The sequence below is a fragment of the Lutra lutra genome, chromosome 6 (genome assembly GCF_902655055.1).
Source record: "Lutra lutra chromosome 6, mLutLut1.2, whole genome shotgun sequence".
Lineage (NCBI taxonomy): Eukaryota > Metazoa > Chordata > Mammalia > Carnivora > Mustelidae > Lutra > Lutra lutra.
Genome location: NC_062283.1, coordinates 63,515,985 through 63,532,398, shown reverse-complemented (window position 1 = coordinate 63,532,398; position 16,414 = coordinate 63,515,985). Strand labels below are relative to the sequence as shown.

General features: G+C 53.6%; 1 protein-coding gene across 1 annotated transcript in view; it reads right to left on the bottom strand.

Moving 5' to 3' along the window:
- The window catches only part of C6H6orf132 (chromosome 6 C6orf132 homolog), a 34,408-nt gene extending 17,995 nt beyond the window's left edge, over positions 1–16,413 (bottom strand). Inside the window, exons 1-2 of the mRNA XM_047734339.1 lie at positions 16,269–16,413; positions 5,335–5,441 (exon numbers count right to left, since the gene is read on the bottom strand). Of these exons, the coding sequence (XP_047590295.1) occupies positions 5,335–5,441; positions 16,269–16,413 (252 nt within the window). The remainder of the gene's footprint in view (positions 1–5,334; positions 5,442–16,268) is intronic.
- Between the last annotated feature and the right edge of the window lies 1 nt (position 16,414).

Below are 16,414 nucleotides of genomic sequence, written 5' to 3'. Positions count from 1 at the left end.
AAGGGACATGACCTTAGAGCCCATACCACCCCCTTCTTGACCTTGCTCCAGGCACCAAGGCCCCTAGAATCCCCTGCTTCAATGGTCCTGAGACCATTTCTAGAGCTTCTTCCGCAGTTAGTCCTCCTGAGTGCAGCCCAAGCTGGGGGTACACATATCCCCGAGCCCATAGTGTGGTCAAGGGGGTGATGCTTGTGGGTAGGATGAGGGTGTAGAGCTTCAGAGTGAGGCCCTCACGGTGAGGGAAGGAGCCAGTGATAGAGCAGGCTGCGGGCTTCCCTGCGGACTCCATCTTGTTTCGGGCCTCTGACACCCACCCCCAAAGGAACACGCAGTGCTCCCTCACCCCGCAGCCCTTCCAGCCAATGTCAGCCACACAAATCAGTCAAAAACCAACAATGACTGCCCTGCTTGGTTCATCCTAAGAAGTTCAAACCCCAACCCCAAAGGGAGCGTGGAGTTTGAATTCAGAGATGAGCTGAGAGGGTGTCGAGCGGAAAGCAGAAATCCAGCTGACCTTGAGTTTCCAGGGGCCGAGGAATAGGGGGAGGGAACCAGAGCTCATGGAGCTTCCTGCCCCCAGCCCAGCCTGCCACCTCCCCAGGCAGAGCCAGGATTTCCTGACTCACAGGGTGGGGTGACCCAGGGAGCTCTCACAGCCTGGGGCACCCCTAGGGACCTGTCCAGCCAGTTTCCCTATATTTGCCACATTGGCATTTAACTGTTAATTCCTCACATGCGTCACCCTGGGTATGGTTTGATTCAGAGCAGGGGAGGGCAAGAGGGAGCCCCAGAGAGAAGGACAAGCTTCCCACTACTGGCTGTCCGATCAGCTCAGCTCTGGAAAGCTTGGGCAAGCTCTGGCTTGAGCCTTGGGCCCGGCCTCCCCTCAGGGGTAGCAGCAGTAAGTGGAGAGAAAGGATCCTTCCTCCACTCAGCCCAGGCCCTCAGTGGTGTGGACCGGACTGGCCTGGGAGGAAACCCGGGCTCTGGTCCCATCTCTGCCTCTGCTGAGCTGGGTAACCTAGACCCTTCCGTCCCCAGGCCTGGTTTTTCTCATCCTAATGAGCACCAAGGTCCTCCCCAGTTCAGAAGTTTGGTGATTCCGATCCAGTTCCTCTGAGCTCTCGGAGCAGGAAGTAGGGGGGCTGGAAGGCAACCCGTGGCAGCTGTGGAAAAACAGCTCAAGCAGTGAGTGATCTGGGTGTTGTGAGGGGCCTGGCTTCTTGTAGGGGCTTCCTGCCTCTTCATTAGGATTTATATAACACAGACAGTCACAGCTAGGGAGACCCAAAAGTACCATCTGGTGTAACCCCCCTGAATGGGTGGGGACCCAAGGGTCTGGGGAAAAGAAGGGCTGCCCTGCAGCCCAGGGGCAGCGCCCAGACTGATGCCAGCTCCCCGAGGACCACTTGGGTCCCATCCCAGTCATGGGGGGCATCCAGAGGTTCTTTTCAGCCCTGGCCTTTGGCTGCCAGCTGCCTGAGAAAGTATCTCTTAGTTCTCCGTCCTTCTACCTCAGCTCTAATGAGGAGGCTCCAGGAAGTGGTCAGAAGCATCTACCCTTGCCTCGCGCTGCCTCCTGTCGCCCTCCCCACCTTGCGCCCAGCCCTTTGCAGGCTGGGGTGAAAGGCTGACAGTGAGGGTACCTGCAAAGCTCGAGGAAGAACATGGGCCTCACTGGGCCTGTCACCTGGTTTCTTGGGGTGCTGCTGCCCAGCACCGCCCCGCCCCAGGGAAGCCTGGCCTAGGAGGTGGCTGAGTATGGTATGGGAAGGGAGGACAGGGGAGGGGTGAGACCCGCCCGGCCAGGACAATGTCAGCCAGGGCTTGGGCACGGGCCCAGCTCGCCACCCACCCTAACTTGGCAGGCTGTGGGGGCGGGCTGTACCCGAGTGTGTATCTATGCGTGAACCCACACCCACAGGGAGCTTCTGTCCTCCTGCTTCTCATTCTCCCAGCCTCCTGCCCCAGATGGAAGAAAGTAAGGACCTGGCCCAGAGCCCAAGGGAGAGGAGTCAGATTCCCCTCAACCCAGGTGACAAGGATACTGAGGCGGCTGTGTATCTTGTGACCTGAATCAGGAACTCAGGGATGTCCCCAGGATATGAACCGTCAGGCCGAGGGTTCCTGATCTAAAGCCCATCATAGGTGGGCTTCTGGGGGCCTGAGAGGGGCCTCTGCTGAAATTGTAAGCAAAACTGCATAGATGTGGCTTATAGCCTCATCGGGGTCTCAAAGGGGTCTATGACCCCAAAGAGGCAAGAGACCCTGGTATCCAGCAGGCCTCCGCTGTTGGACAGAGGGCTTCAGAGAGGCAGACGAGAGAGATGTAGGTGGCTCTGCAGGCTGGTGCTGGAAGAGAAGAGAAAAGCTTCTAGATTGTGCATGGAAGGGAGCATAGGAGGACCTGAATAGAACTTGGACCCTGGAACCTGGCTGTGGGGCTCCAAATCCCAGCTCGACCACTTAGGAGCTGTGTGACCTTAAGCAAGTTACTCTCCCATTCTGTGCTCCAATTCCTCCATCTGAGAATTAATAACAGCACCTTCCTGACAGGGCGGCTCTGTGGACTCTGTTAACACACTGGAGACACCTGGAATGGTGCCCAACACAGAGTGAGTGCTCCGTCTGTGTGTGCCACGATTTCAGGGCCATGCCACTGGATGGGACCCAGCAAGCCGCAAGGTGGACTGCCTGGGGAGAAGCCCCCATCTCCTGACTGGCTTGCAGCCTGGCCTGGAGGACTGGCCCACCCAAAGGCAGTCTTGGATCTCCAGGCATGATCTGCCAGCCAAGCCCATTCCAGTGTCTCCACCACACCCACCCCCCCTTCTGCCTAGTCTGCCTGTGCTCTGGGGAAGGGCCCCAACCAGAAGGGGTAAGGCAGGAAAGCTGGGACAGGCCCTAATTATGGCAGGGACCCAAGGGGGTGGGTGGGGCAGAGCATTTCCATTTCAGCCAATCCGAGCAAACTCGGCTGCATGGCAGGGTGGCAAGAACTAACCCTACAGAGGCTGGAGCCGCTCCAGGGGTAAGGGCGCTATCTGAAAGACCAGAACAGGTGCGGGTGGGTCAGCCCTGGGCCCACGCCACTGTAATTCTGAGTGTGTATCCTGGGGGTGGCTGAAGGGAGAGAACCTAATTCACCTTCAGCAATAGAAGATCTCAAAATTATTTCGTCTGCATTTATGGCCGCAATGACCCCTGTAACACTTTTATACATCTCTGGAAATAAAGTTAGGGTCTGGCTCATTTGCTTCTTACCTTTTTGTTAGTGGCATCGTACTTCCTATATTTGCCTATAATTTCCACAAGTTGCTTTTATTTATTTTTTTATTGTATTTATTGTATGTATGTATGTATGCATGTATTTTTTTTTAATTTTATTTATTTATTTGACAGACAGAGATCACAAGTAGGCAGAGAGGCAGGTAGAGAGAGAGAGAGGAGGAAGCAGGCTCCCCGCTGAGCAGAGAGCCCGATGTGGGGCTCGATCCCAGGACCCTGAGATCATGACCTGAGCCGAAGGCAGCGGCTTAACCCACTGAGCCACCCAGGTGCCCCTGTATGCATGTATTTTTTGAGAGAGAGTGTGTGTAAGGGGGGAGGGGAGGGGCAGAGGGAGGGGGAAAGACAGAAAACCTTAAGCAGGCTTCACACCCAGCACAGAGTCGGATGTGGGGCTCCATCTCAGGACTCTGAGATCATGACCTGAGCCAAAATCTAGAGTCAGATGCTTAACCGACTGAGCCACCATGAGTTGCTTTTATAGGCAGAAAACAGGGTGAAGTTGCATTCCCAGAGGTCTGTGCGCTCAGCCCTCCACCTCCGGGCCTCGGGGAATGCAGCCAGAATAGAAGACTCCGTGTCTCCCATCTAGAATCTCAGGGTCTTGGTGAGGTTGGACAAACCAAAAAAAAAAATAATAATAATAATCAAGTGACGGAGAGGGAGGTGGTTGTGCCAAACAGCGCTAGCGACCAGAGGGCACAAATCCTCATGGACACCAATCATAATATTGTCCCAGCCAGGAACCAGACAGACAAGCCTGAACCTAGAATCTAGGCTCTAGAACTTGGCGAAGCAGTCCTGGAGCCCCTGGCCACAGTGAATGTCACTCATCAGGGATGTATATGTAAGTACAGTACTTCAGATGTCAAAGACTTAGCATGAAAAATTCCCTTTCTGGAATTTCTAATCTGAATTTCTCATCTGAATGTCAAACAGCTCAGCAGTATTTTTTTTTAAAGATTTTTATTTATTTATTTGACAGAGAGAGATCACAAGCAGGCAGAGAGGCAGGCAGAGAGAGAGGAGGAAGCAGGCTCCCTGCTGAGCAGAGAGCCTGATGCGGGGCTCGATCCCAGGACCCTGAGATCATGACCTGAGCCGAAGGCAGCGGCTTAACCCACTGAGCCACCCAGGCGCCCCTCAGCAGTATTTTTTTAACATCAATTTAGTGTTGAAATAATAATCTTTTGAATATATTGAATTAAGTAACAAATTATTAAAATGAATCTTGCCTATTTCTATATACTTTCAATGTGGCTACTAGAAAATTTTAAATGACATATGAGGCTTGCATTGTATTTCTGTCGGATAGCACTGGTCCACACTGTCCCAGAAAACCCCGGAACACGTCTCACAGTCAACAGAACCTGTCAGAGAGCAGTGATGTTGAGTTTGTGTCCCTTGCCAAAAAACAAAAGCCCAACCATGGCTCCAGAAGGGAGTTTTTGGTTTCCTGCAGTTTCAGACCCACGAACAATCCTGTCCCAAATGCACTTCTCCCAGGGGTCACGGCTATTTGTCCTTTGAGACAGCTCAGTTGTTACCCTCTTCCAGGAAGCCTTCCTGACCACCTCTGTGGCCAGATTGGCTGCCGGTGCTCTGAGTTATGTTCCAACAGTCTGTTTACTCACTCCTGTCCTTCCCTGAGAGCAGCAGTGTGGGCTCTGTCTTCTCTGTGTATCCGTGCCCAGTGTAAGGCCTGGCACAGAGCAGGCAGTGGTCAGTGTTTGTGTAACAGGGACAAGAATCCTGCTTCGCTAGAGGGACCCATCACTGCGTTGCCCCTGCACACAAGATCCCCATAACCTCTTCTCGGGTTTCAACTCGGAGGAGCTGACACCCTTAACCTCAACCTTCCTGCCATGAGTCTCAGCCATGCTTCCTCCCAGAAGCCACCCTGGGTTGGCATCAGGAAGGAAGGGAATGAGCAGAAGGTGAGATGTCCACTAGGGCTAGGGCAGCAGGGGCTGCCTCCTTGATGGCAGCCGAGGTGGCCCAACCAGAGCCGACCCCCAGATCCCAGTCCAGAACCGTACTTACCAGCGGAAGGAAGGTCAGGAGGGGCCGGACTCTTGGCCGAGCTTTCAGTGTGGCTGTTCCTGACTCACTCACAGAGTCAAACCGATTGTCTCCATAATAGATAGCACCTGGGGGAGACAAGTGCAGGAGACCATGAGCTGGAGATCAAAGGCATGTGGGACGACTGAGTTAATCCACCCCACAGTTCCGAGGGAGGAGAGCCAGGCCCTGTGGTTGGCCCATCTGACTCAGCTCCTCAGGTCTTACACAATAAGATCCTGTCAATGGAGTGGGTGCTCAGGGGGCCCACTGCAGTGGGGTTGGGAGCGACGCCAGGAGGCTGTTTCCTGGGGCCTCCTGCAACGTTCCCAGCGTGCCCCAGCAGCATGTTCCTCCTGATTCCCGTACAGCTCCTGAGTCTACACTTCGACAAGTCGTCCCTCCTTTAGGGGCCCTGAGATTGTGACCAATGCCCCAGTTAAAGCTTATCTCTGAGCGAGGGAGGAACGCAAGGTGGCTTTTTTCTCAAGTGTTTGAATTTCTAATCTGGAACAAGCAGAGAAGATGAGGTCACCTGCTGGCCCCAGTGGCCCAGCCCCCACCTTCTGGACTCTTCTAACTCAAGATTTCCTTAGTCCCTGAAACCATCAATGTTTGTGAGCATGGCTCCCCTTCATTGTATCCTTGAGGGCAGAGCAGAAAGAGTGGGACAGTAGGGTCCATGTAACCTAGCACAAATCCCAGCTTGGCTACTTACTGGCAGTGTCATGTAACCTCTCTGGGCCTCAGTTTTCCTATCTGTACAATGGGAGTGATGTTGGTGCCAACCTTATAGAACTGTTGTGAGGAGTTAGTGTGGCCCACACATAGTAAGAGCTCAGCAAATGTGGTCACTTCTCCTGTAGGAGGATGATACAAAGACCCTTCTCTTCCTCTAGTTACTGGGTCTGTATTCTGGGCTTGCTTGCTTGCTTTCAAGATTTTATTTATTTATTGGAGATAGAGAGCACAAGCAAGAGGAGAGACAGAGGGAGAGGGAGAAGCAGGCCTTTCCCTGAGCAGGGAGCCCGCTGTGGGGCTCCATCCCAGGACCCTGGAGTCATGGCCTAAGCTAAAGGCATATGTTTAACTGACTGAGCCATCCAGGCACCCTTGGGCTGTTTCTGCAATAGTGGGGAGGCTGTGAGAAGGCATTCACACTTCCTCAACCAATCTTTCTCATGACCCCTAATGCTCATTGATAAGGATTTCATAGTCTGTCCCAGGTTCACACTGTCACCTCCTAGAAGCAGGGGTCACTGTGGACCTTCTACTATATTGGTCATAAGCAGGAATGGCTTTCACCCCTTTAACAGGGTATGAGGGACTTTTGGTTCCTCTATAACCAAAGGGGAAAGAGAAGAAAAGTCAAAATCCTAAGGAACCAGAATCCTATAACTGGAACACTGAACAAATCATGATTACTTTTCCCGCTGCACGTGACTCCAGGAGCAAACTTCAAGAAAGCCAAAAGATTTATTCAAGAGAGACTGGGCTTGTTAGGGAAGTCCTGAGATCAGAATACATTCACCCCAAATTCCCACACCTACAGCCACACCCCCTCTCTATGTGAGAATCTAGGGTTTTGAATATGACATAAAGGCTCTTGAGAACATTACAGCAGCTGGACCCAGAGCCCTTTGTATGCTGCCCCTCCAGGCAGAGAGTGACTGGAATGTTCAAGATTCTCCACCTCTGAAAAGGGGCCAAAAAGACGATTCTCTGTGTGTGCCACAGTCCCCAGTAACTCCAGTTCCCAGCAGGGCCCTGCCCAGTGCACTCCAAGAAGACATGGTTGCCCAGTCCCTACCAGGCGCCACACCTGAGCCTGGAGATCAAGATGCCAGGGAGCCAGGGGCAATCAGATCTGGCCCAATCAGAAATCACAAAAGTGGAAGATAACAGGAAAATCCCAACAACGATGGCTCTTGCTAAGGCCCACCTGATTCTCTCTGGCTTCTAAGGGTTTGCATGTTGACACCAGGATCTCCTGGGACATTCGCCAGATAGTGGTGTGCGGACACCAAAGCCTAAATCCAACTTGTGTGATATGGCTGCTGGGCCCTTACTAGAACTGGGGTGGGGTGGGATTAACTCAGAGATAGCAAGAGAGGCAGGTTCCTAGGCTGAACTTTTCTCTAATCATCTCATCTCTGCATTAGTGCTGGGATCTATGGGGCCTCCTTTCTACAGCCAAATTGTCCTAACATCAATGGCTGGTGTTATCGTGTGCCTAGGCGCTTTGGAAGGGAGCACCCTGGCAAGGGGATCACTGGGACAGCAGTAATAATATAGTAATTGGTAAAACTTACCGAGCACTTTTTTTTTTTTAAGATTTTATTTATTATTTGACAGATAGAGATCACAAATAGGCAGAGAGGAAGGCAGAGGGTTGGGGGGGGGGAGCAGGCCCCCCCGCTGAGCAGAGAGCCCAATGCAGGGCTCATCCCAGGACCCTAGGATCATGATCCGAGCCGAAGGCAGAGGCTTTAACCCACTGAGCCACCCAGGCACCCCTTACCAAGCACTTTTAATGGGCCGGGCACTGTTCTAGGTATCTTGCACACTATGTATTCACTTAATTTTTGAAACAGTTCCATTTTAAATTGGGACAAGCATCATTGCAATTGGGACAGTCATCATCCCCATTTTACAGATGAGGAAATGGGGACACAGAGAGGTCTAAGAACTTGCCCGAAGCCTCTAAAGCCAGAATTTCCGCTGCAGGGCTGATATCTGAACCATGTCCTGTCCAGAGTAGAGAATCCTAATCCCGCTGTTTACAGGGTGGGGGGTTAGGGGCGGGGTGGGGAGCTATTTGGGGGTCAGAGAGTCTTGGCTGCGGCCCTGGTGCAGCTCTGGGGAGGGGCGGGAGCGGAAGCTTACCCAGGCCGGGGCAGAGCCCAATCTGACTCGCACACAGGTGCATAGGCTCTAACCACCTCACAGATTCCACAGTTCTAACTGCCTCATAGATCCCATGACTCAGCCCTGACTGGGAGGCACTGCCGTTTTGGTTTGTGGTCATTTTCAACGAGGGAACACTTAAAAATACAGTCCATCTCTGGGAAAGCAATCAGAGGCGAGAGGCTGTGCTTGAGGCCCTGGTGGCTCTTTCCCCACCAGGGCGCTTCTGTGAAATCCAGTTTGGGTCCCCAGGACTAAGAGGCATGGCTGGGGTCAGGGCAGGGAGTATGGTGACAGAGTCGGGGCGGTGTGAGGTGAGAAACGGTCCACTGGCCACTGCTGGCTCTCAAGACGGCAGGGGCCATGAGCCAAGGAATGCGGGTGGCCCTTAGAAGCTGGAAAAACTGAGAAAACAGACTCTCCTCTACAGCCTCTGGGAAGGAAGAGTCTCACGGACATGTTAATTTTAGCCCTGTGAGCTCAGTGTCAGACTTCTGACCGACAGAACTTCAGATGATAAATGTATGTCGTTTGAAGAAAGAAAAACAAAACAAAAAAGACGTGCAGCTAGAACCTGCCAGACTTTCCCTGGGCCCCTCATGCCTGGGCTCAGTTCCTGACTGAGGCACACCATCAGGTGAGGCAAGAGGGGCCACCACCACGAGCTGGGTCCTCCACGGGTTCAAGATCAGGGCTGGGGCTTTCTAACCCTCAAGACCAAGGTCCAAACTAAACAGACAATAGAGTCCAACTTGGGGCTTTTCCCATGGAAGTAAATGAACTGGGCTCCAGTCACAGTCTCAGGGGTGCTAGAATGGAGCTTCCTGAGAAGCAGCCCCCTCCTCACCCGAAGAGGTAAAAGAGGGCCAGGCCAGATCTTGAGGAGGGGAAGGGAGGTGAGGAGGTGGAGGGAGTGACAAAGAGGAAGCTGGACATCTCACCCTCTGAGGACACGGTGAGGCTGCTCAATTAGAAAAGATCCCAGTCTACTGTCTTGCCCACCTTGAAACCTGGAAACTCCCTCTGCATCTGTCTTTTTACTCGGCACCTTGCCCACCGGAAGAGTCCTTGGGGATCTCGAGCTTGCAACATGGCCCAGAGGGACACCGGGAATATCCCAGCAGGATTCAGAAGGCAGGGAAGTGGAGAGAGCCACCAGGGACCTAGAAGCTTCCAGAGAAAGGGGGCATCTTCGGGAAACCCTGGGGCCATTCCAGCAGCCAGATAGACTTAGGAGGCACCAGGGGCAGGGTCTGAGCAGAGCCGGAGCCCCAGGTGGACCACAGCCCCGTCAGGCACAAAAAAGCATCTCTGCCTGGCAAACTCATCTCAAACGAGCGCAGTGATAAGGGAGGAGGAAATTCAGAGCTGCCTCCCCATACCAAACCCGATCTTTAAAACAATCCCAGCTTCCCCCGCAAATGAAATCCTCTTCCTGACAGGCCTGTGCCCAGGATCCCTTTGCATTTGGTTACATTTCTCTCTCACAGATGGACGGGAAACAAAGGCCGCTTTTCATTCATGCTTCCTCAAGGATCTGAGTTCACGTAAATCCTATCTCATATCCAGAAACCCGGTTCAAAAATAACTCTTGGTGGTCCCACATGTTTCAGTAGGAAGACATCCCCTCGGACCTCAGGCCCCATCTCCTCAGCTGGGTCGGGGGCAGGTGGTGCAGGGGCCCGGGCTGTGGGTTTAGGAATCAGCAGAGCCTGGTTCCAGTCCCGGCTCCATCACTTACTCACTGTGGGGCCTTGGGCATGTTTCTAGGTCTCTGGGAGGCTAGCCCTCATCTTTGTAACTCTGGGTGATGATCCCGACTTGGGGGGCGGGCTGGGTGAGGCTGAGTGAGAGACACAGTGTACAACAGCTGAGCACAGTGCCTAGCAGATAATTTCTGCTCAGTAACCATCATCATCGCTACCGCCCTCATCATTGCCGCTCCCTCTGTCCCCCCTTAGCTTGCTCGGGCAAGGGTTTGGCTCTGAGCTCGAAACACAGCAAATTAAGGGTAAATAGCTATGCCCTTGGGTGTGAGCCATGGGGAGGCGGGTGGCCCTTTGCTCTCATGTCGGGGAGAACTCTGAATGCGGACATTTGGGGCTGCTCTTGGCAGATGGGAAGACAGAGGCGCCGCGTGGGCGGGGCAGGCTCAAGGTCACAGAGCAGCCCCTGTGCCAGGACCCAAACAGTGTGCCTGACTTGTAATGCTGGGCTTGGGCACAAATGATGAGTGCCTTACATATGGCACACGGCTTGCTGCCTCTCCCCAAACTGGTTCTCTTGGTGTATGTGTGTGTGTGTGTGTGTGTATGTGTGTGTAAGTGTAGTGGGGTGGGTGGGGTGGCTTGCTTTGGGGAAGCTGAGGGCTGCGCCCAGCTGCTGCCTCCCTCCCAGCCCTCCCTTCCTCCCCTTCTTGCCAAAAGGAGCAGCGTCTCACTGGGTCTTTGACATTTCTTTTCTCCCAGAGTTCCGGGTCGAAACTCCTTGCCCAGCCACAAAGCAGCCACAGATCTCCTCAGAGGCTGAGGCTTGGGACCGTCCTTTAGCTCTTTCCCCAAATCCTAGACAGGTCTGAACTAGAGAGAAAATTAATAATAAAAATGCAAACGTCTAACATCTATTAAGCAAGTATTACGAGCTTGGTGCGATTTGAAGTGCTCTGTGCATTCTCATTCACAAACCTTGGGAGAGGCCCTCTCATTATGCCCATTTTGCAGATGAAGAAACTGAGGCTCAGAGAGGTTAGGTCCCTGCCCGAGGGCCCACAGCTGGTGAATGAAAGGGGCCAGGATTCAAGCCCAGGCAACCTGACTCTAGGACCCTCTGACCACAGCCAGAACAGCGGGGAAATAATGAAGAGGTCTGGCGCCTCTTCCCTCGGTCTCCTGTTTTTCCAGACACTCAGAATGGGGTGCCACCTAGAGGAAACAAATGGACCTAGGAATCAGCTCTGGGGTCACATGGTGGCTCCTCAGTGTGTTGCCTGAGGATTTGGGGGCACTTTCTTGGGCTTCGTTTCCCCACCTATCCAATGGGGACCATTACTCCTATGCTGCAGGAAGCCTCCCACAATCAGAGGGAAAGGAGCTGGCAAGGACACGAGGAGGGCTGGGGTGATGGTGTGTGGCCCCAAATTGCCGGAAGCCCCCAAATAGCCCCAAGTGCACTGGCCCCAGGGTCTAATCCTAGGGGCTTCGGAGGGGTGCGGCTGTAGCTGAGGGAGTTTGTTGCCTTGACAGAATAAGCCAGAACCCCCAAACCAACACCCCACCTCCACCCCACAGAGATGAAGCATCCAGTCCTTGGTCACTAAGGAGCCCCAGCCTTTCAGGGAAGCAGCAGGTGGGCCCCACAAAGGTAACACACAAATGACATTAATGAGGCCCTTCCTTGCTAATTAACAGGTCCACATGACAGAAACCTGAAAAGGCCAGTCTGTCCCAGCAAGCCCCAGCAGGCCTGACCCAGGCACCAGAGAGAGGCCTTTGTCCAAGGGCAGAGGGGACGCAGCAGGTTGGGCTGGGCCTGAGCAGGAAGCCACAGGTAGAGTCCTGAAGGGGGTGGGAGGTGGGGTGGGGGATGGAGTCAGTGGGGACAGAGCTCCGTGGCTTTGGGGGCGGGGCCTGGAGGAGGCCAGCTCCTCTGACCTGGCCCTCTGCTTCTTAGTTAGGATGCACTGCTCAGAGTATAGACTCACCAAAGGACTTCACCTGGGGACTCGCTGGAAATGAAGTCTCTCCCCATTCCGAACTGACTGCGTCAGAATCTGATCGTAACAAGGCCCTAGGCAACTGGATGCACGGCAGCATTTGCGCTGCCCTGAGCTGAAATGACTGAGTCTTTTCACCTACCCAAGCCTTCCGACTCTGTTAACATATGGAGTGTTTTTTTTTTTTTAAAGATTGTATTTATTTATTTGACAGAGAGAGACACAGCGAGAGAGGGAACAGAAGCAGGGGGAGTGGGAGAGGGGAAACAGGCTTCCCGCCAAGCAGGAAGCCCAATGCAGGGCTCAATCCCAGAACCCTGGGATCATGACCCAAGTTGAAGGCAGACGCTTAGCCGAGCCACCCAGGCGCCCCTAACATATGTAGTTTTTAGCATGGTGCCTGGGTCAGTAAATAACTGATAATAATAGTAATGATGATATTATTGTTACCACTGCTCATGTGTCTGCTGGAGAGAAGGGGTACCCCGGAGCTGGTCTGCTGTGGTCAAGGGAGAGCCTGGCCTTCTGGAGTTGAACCACAGGGATGAAAGGAGCTTGGGTAATGGGTGTGTATGTGTGCACTGACCTACCAGCTAACCGCAGTGAACCTCCTGGGGACAGGAGGAAACAGCAGTCTCCTTCATACCCCTGCAAGGCCCAGGCCAGCTCTCAGGAGGCTGGGGCCAGCCTGGCCCAGGCTGGGACTAGGCGCTCAGCTCCAGGGGTTCACAGCTTCCTACCTTTCAGTCTGGCCTGAGACACAAGGTCAGGGGCTCCCAGGAGCGGGGATGCCAGAACCACCAGCCAACCCTAGGGATCACTGGGGTTCCCTGGCCAGGAGCTGGCTTCAGTCCCTGCACATTTATTTAGACCTGCAGGAAGTCCTAGCCCAGTGATTCTGTGTGGGACCCCAGGAATCTGCATCTGTAATAAGTGTCCTATGTGGTTGTGGCAAAAACAATTTACGTTTGGAGGAACAAGGCAAGAAAGAGAGGATGACCCATTGCTGGGATGGGGTGAGGCGGTGGGGAATAAAGAAGGTGGGCTAATTCATTCAAGAAGTAAGGGAGGAGTCCAGAAGGACAGACAGCCTTGTTTCTGGCTGCCGCAGCCCGTCCCTGATCACGGAATTTGCAAAGATCCACATCTCTGCCTTCTCAAGCATTTCGAAAACAATCGTGTGGCCTTTTAAGACCCCTCTGTGGGCTGGTGGGTGGGGAGCAGGAGGCTTCATTAGGATTGCATCTGCATTAAGTGAAGCTCTCCCAATAGTTATTAGAATATAGGTCAAGGAAATTGTTTAAAGAAAAACAGCGGTCACCGCTTTCACATGACTGTTTGCATTTTACCCACTGCACCCAGCCTACCCTTATGCAAACAGATTTTTTACATACTATAGCCACAGAGCCGCGAGTTACCCCTTAATTCCCTTCCACACCTCTGGATTGATATCCCCCCTCCGTTCCTCCACACCACCCCCAACCCTGTTCTCTAGGGCCCAATACCACCAGCATCTCAGAGAATGCTGCGGACTCAGGGATCCTATGGAATGCTAATCTCAGCCCCTTTAAGGCCTTAAGATGGCCTCAGTTTCCTCTGGTCTACAGCAGTGTTGGGAAGAGATGCTGAAGCTGGCAAGGGCAGGAAGCGCACAGAGTCGAAATGACCCGAACATAAATCATACAGTAATCAACCTATTTTTTCTGTGAAGGCCCAGCTAGTAAATATCTTGGGCTTTGTGAGCCATACCGTCTCTGCTGAGGCTACGTAACAATTCCACCGCATCATGAAAGCAGCCACAGACAATATGTAAATCATGGGCATGACTGACTGTTTTAATAAAACTTTATTCGTGAAAACAAGCCAGGGGCCAGATTTGAGCCAGGTCTATAATTTGCCAATTCTTACTTTTAGGGCTTTTCTTTTAAAGAGTCTTCAAACCACTGCCATGTACAAACCTCAAGCAGCCATTCTCCAGACCATCTAGACACCATCCCCATTTCACAGAAGAAAAAAACCAAGGCCCAGGGAGTGGCTAGCCTTCACTTTATAGACAGAGGCAGGTCTGGTATCTCCATCCCATCACAGAATCTCCAACACTGGTCCCTCCTCTCCCAACTCCTAGCACATGTCCTGTTCAGCAGGGAAGAGGCCCTGGGCTACACCCACTGGCACCCTGGGGAACACCCCGGAAACACTGGAGGACCATCCCACTGGGTGCATGTTGTTTTCCACCCCTCCATGTGCAGGGCGCAACCAGGCTGAGTCAGCTGAGTCAGCTAGAGGCCCAGCCCTGCCCTGGGAATGGGAGGAACTGCCCCCTGGGCTTCAGCCTTGCCCAGGCTGGTGAAGGCTGCAGCTGGCCGGAGGTGACAGGGAACAATGCCTCTGCTTCGCTCACCAGAGGGACTGATCCCTACCAGCAGCCTGATTAGTGCAGCCAAAAATACAGAGAAGGGTCTAAGACATTTCTGAAGTCTCCCCTTAGGAAAGCAGTGTGTGTGTGTGTGTGTGTGTATGTGTGTATGTTTGTGTGTTGTGGGAGGGGTGGCGGGAAACGTGTTCTCAGGCAGGTGTCCCTCAAGTCAAATTCACCTTTGAATCACCTCTTGCTAAGTTAATTCAGCAAGCTGGCTAAGAATGTGGCCTCTGGGGCCTGGCTTTGGGGTTCAAATATCAGCTCTGCCTCATGAAGGAAGTTTTGGGGTAACTGAAGGGTTCTCAAACCGAATTGTGGTGACGGTTGCACAAGTCAGTAAGTCTAACAATCATTGAATTGTATACTTAAGAAAATCCTGGCGTGGCCATGTAAAGCTGTGTGATTTGGGGCATGTTACTTAACCTCCCTGTGCCTCAGTCTCCCCATCTGACAAATGGGAATTATAGTACTTGCATCACTGACTACATGGAGATTGCTAGATGAGGAGGGTCCACCCAGTCGACAACGTAAGGACTTTAGAATGGCACCTTGCATCTAGCAAGGGGTCAGTAAGTGTTTGCTACACAAGCAAGGAGAGGTGTTCAGGCCTCGCAGAGTCAGTACACTCAGCAGTTAGTCAGTTCCTAAATTGTGCCTCCACATTGCTCTGCCCCTCCTAGGCTTTGCTCCTGCTGTTTACTCTGCAAAGTGCTGGATGCCCTTCCCTCTCAACTCAAACCCTAGTTCCAAGGAGAGGTCATTTCTCTTCTCCACCCCTTATGCCCTCCATTTTTTAGAGCAAAGGGTCAGAACGGTCTAAACAGCCTATGTTCATCCACTTTGTTCATCCACTTTGTTCATAGGCTTTGTTCATCCACTGGTCTGAGATCCTTGGGCCAGAAGAGGTGATACCTTGTTTCTCCCCCTCCTGTCCAGGTGCCTTGTGTCCCCACTCTGACAACCTGGGTGCCAAGCTGAAACCAACAGCAGGTATAGGGGGTATAGGGTGAGTCTATACCATCTTCTTGTAGGTCATGGTACAGTGGCCATAAAGGTCAGAGAAGACATTAGGGTGACAATGAAGGAGGTGAGTGAAAGCTTCAGCTCATACACAAGAAGTGAATTCCCATCCCCATCGCACTGGTTTCCCCTCAGTTACTGAGGGTATAAACTGCAAAAAAGATGCAGTGGTGACCAGATGACCCACAGCTAAAGCACCAGGGCTGGGTTGGCTTGGTGAGTCCAGACACCCTGACTCAAGGCTCCCCAGGCTGCTGCCCGTCAGAAGGGACTTCCCTGGCCTCCACTGTCCCAGCTTGGCCTCCAGGGCCTGAGCCCATAGACAACACGGGCCCCAGGCCGAGCAGGCAAGAGCCTGTGACCGCAGGAAGGGACTCTGGTGTCTTGCACCCACTGGTCATCTCGCAGCAGCGGCTTTGGTTGATTTTCCCTGGGCCGCCCCTGTGCAGAGCTGAGCGTGTCAGCACCAAGAGAACAGCCCCTCTTTTTGCCTAGGACCCAGGCCAGGAGCTGAAGGGACAGCCCCTGGGCCTCGGCTGGGGGGAACAAAGCCCAGGAAGACTTTCTGACGACAGTAACTCAGACGCACTTTTCACCGAAGGAGGGAAAATAATCACCCCGGACAAGCGGCCAAGGTCAGCGGCGAGCGGCGGGGGCCTCCCTTCCTCCCCGTCCCTCTGGCCCCTCGGCCCTCTCCCGGGACAGCCAGCCCGGCCGCCTTCCCTTCCCGGCGGCGCCTCCGCACCCGGGGCGCAGGTCGCGGCGTGTTCCTTCCCGGCCGCGCGGAGCCGCGCCTCCCGCGCTCCCCGCCGCCTCCCCCAGGGCCGGGGGGCCGCCACTCCGCGCGCGTGCTCCTACCGAAGTCCCGGCTCCCCTCCTCCGGGGCCTCCTGGGTGAAGATCCAGGGGGGGTTGGTGGCGTAGAGGGAGGTACTGGGGGGGTTGGCGTGCTTCTTGCCGAAGAGTTTGCTGAAGGTGCCCTGCACCGTCTGGTTCTTTTTCATG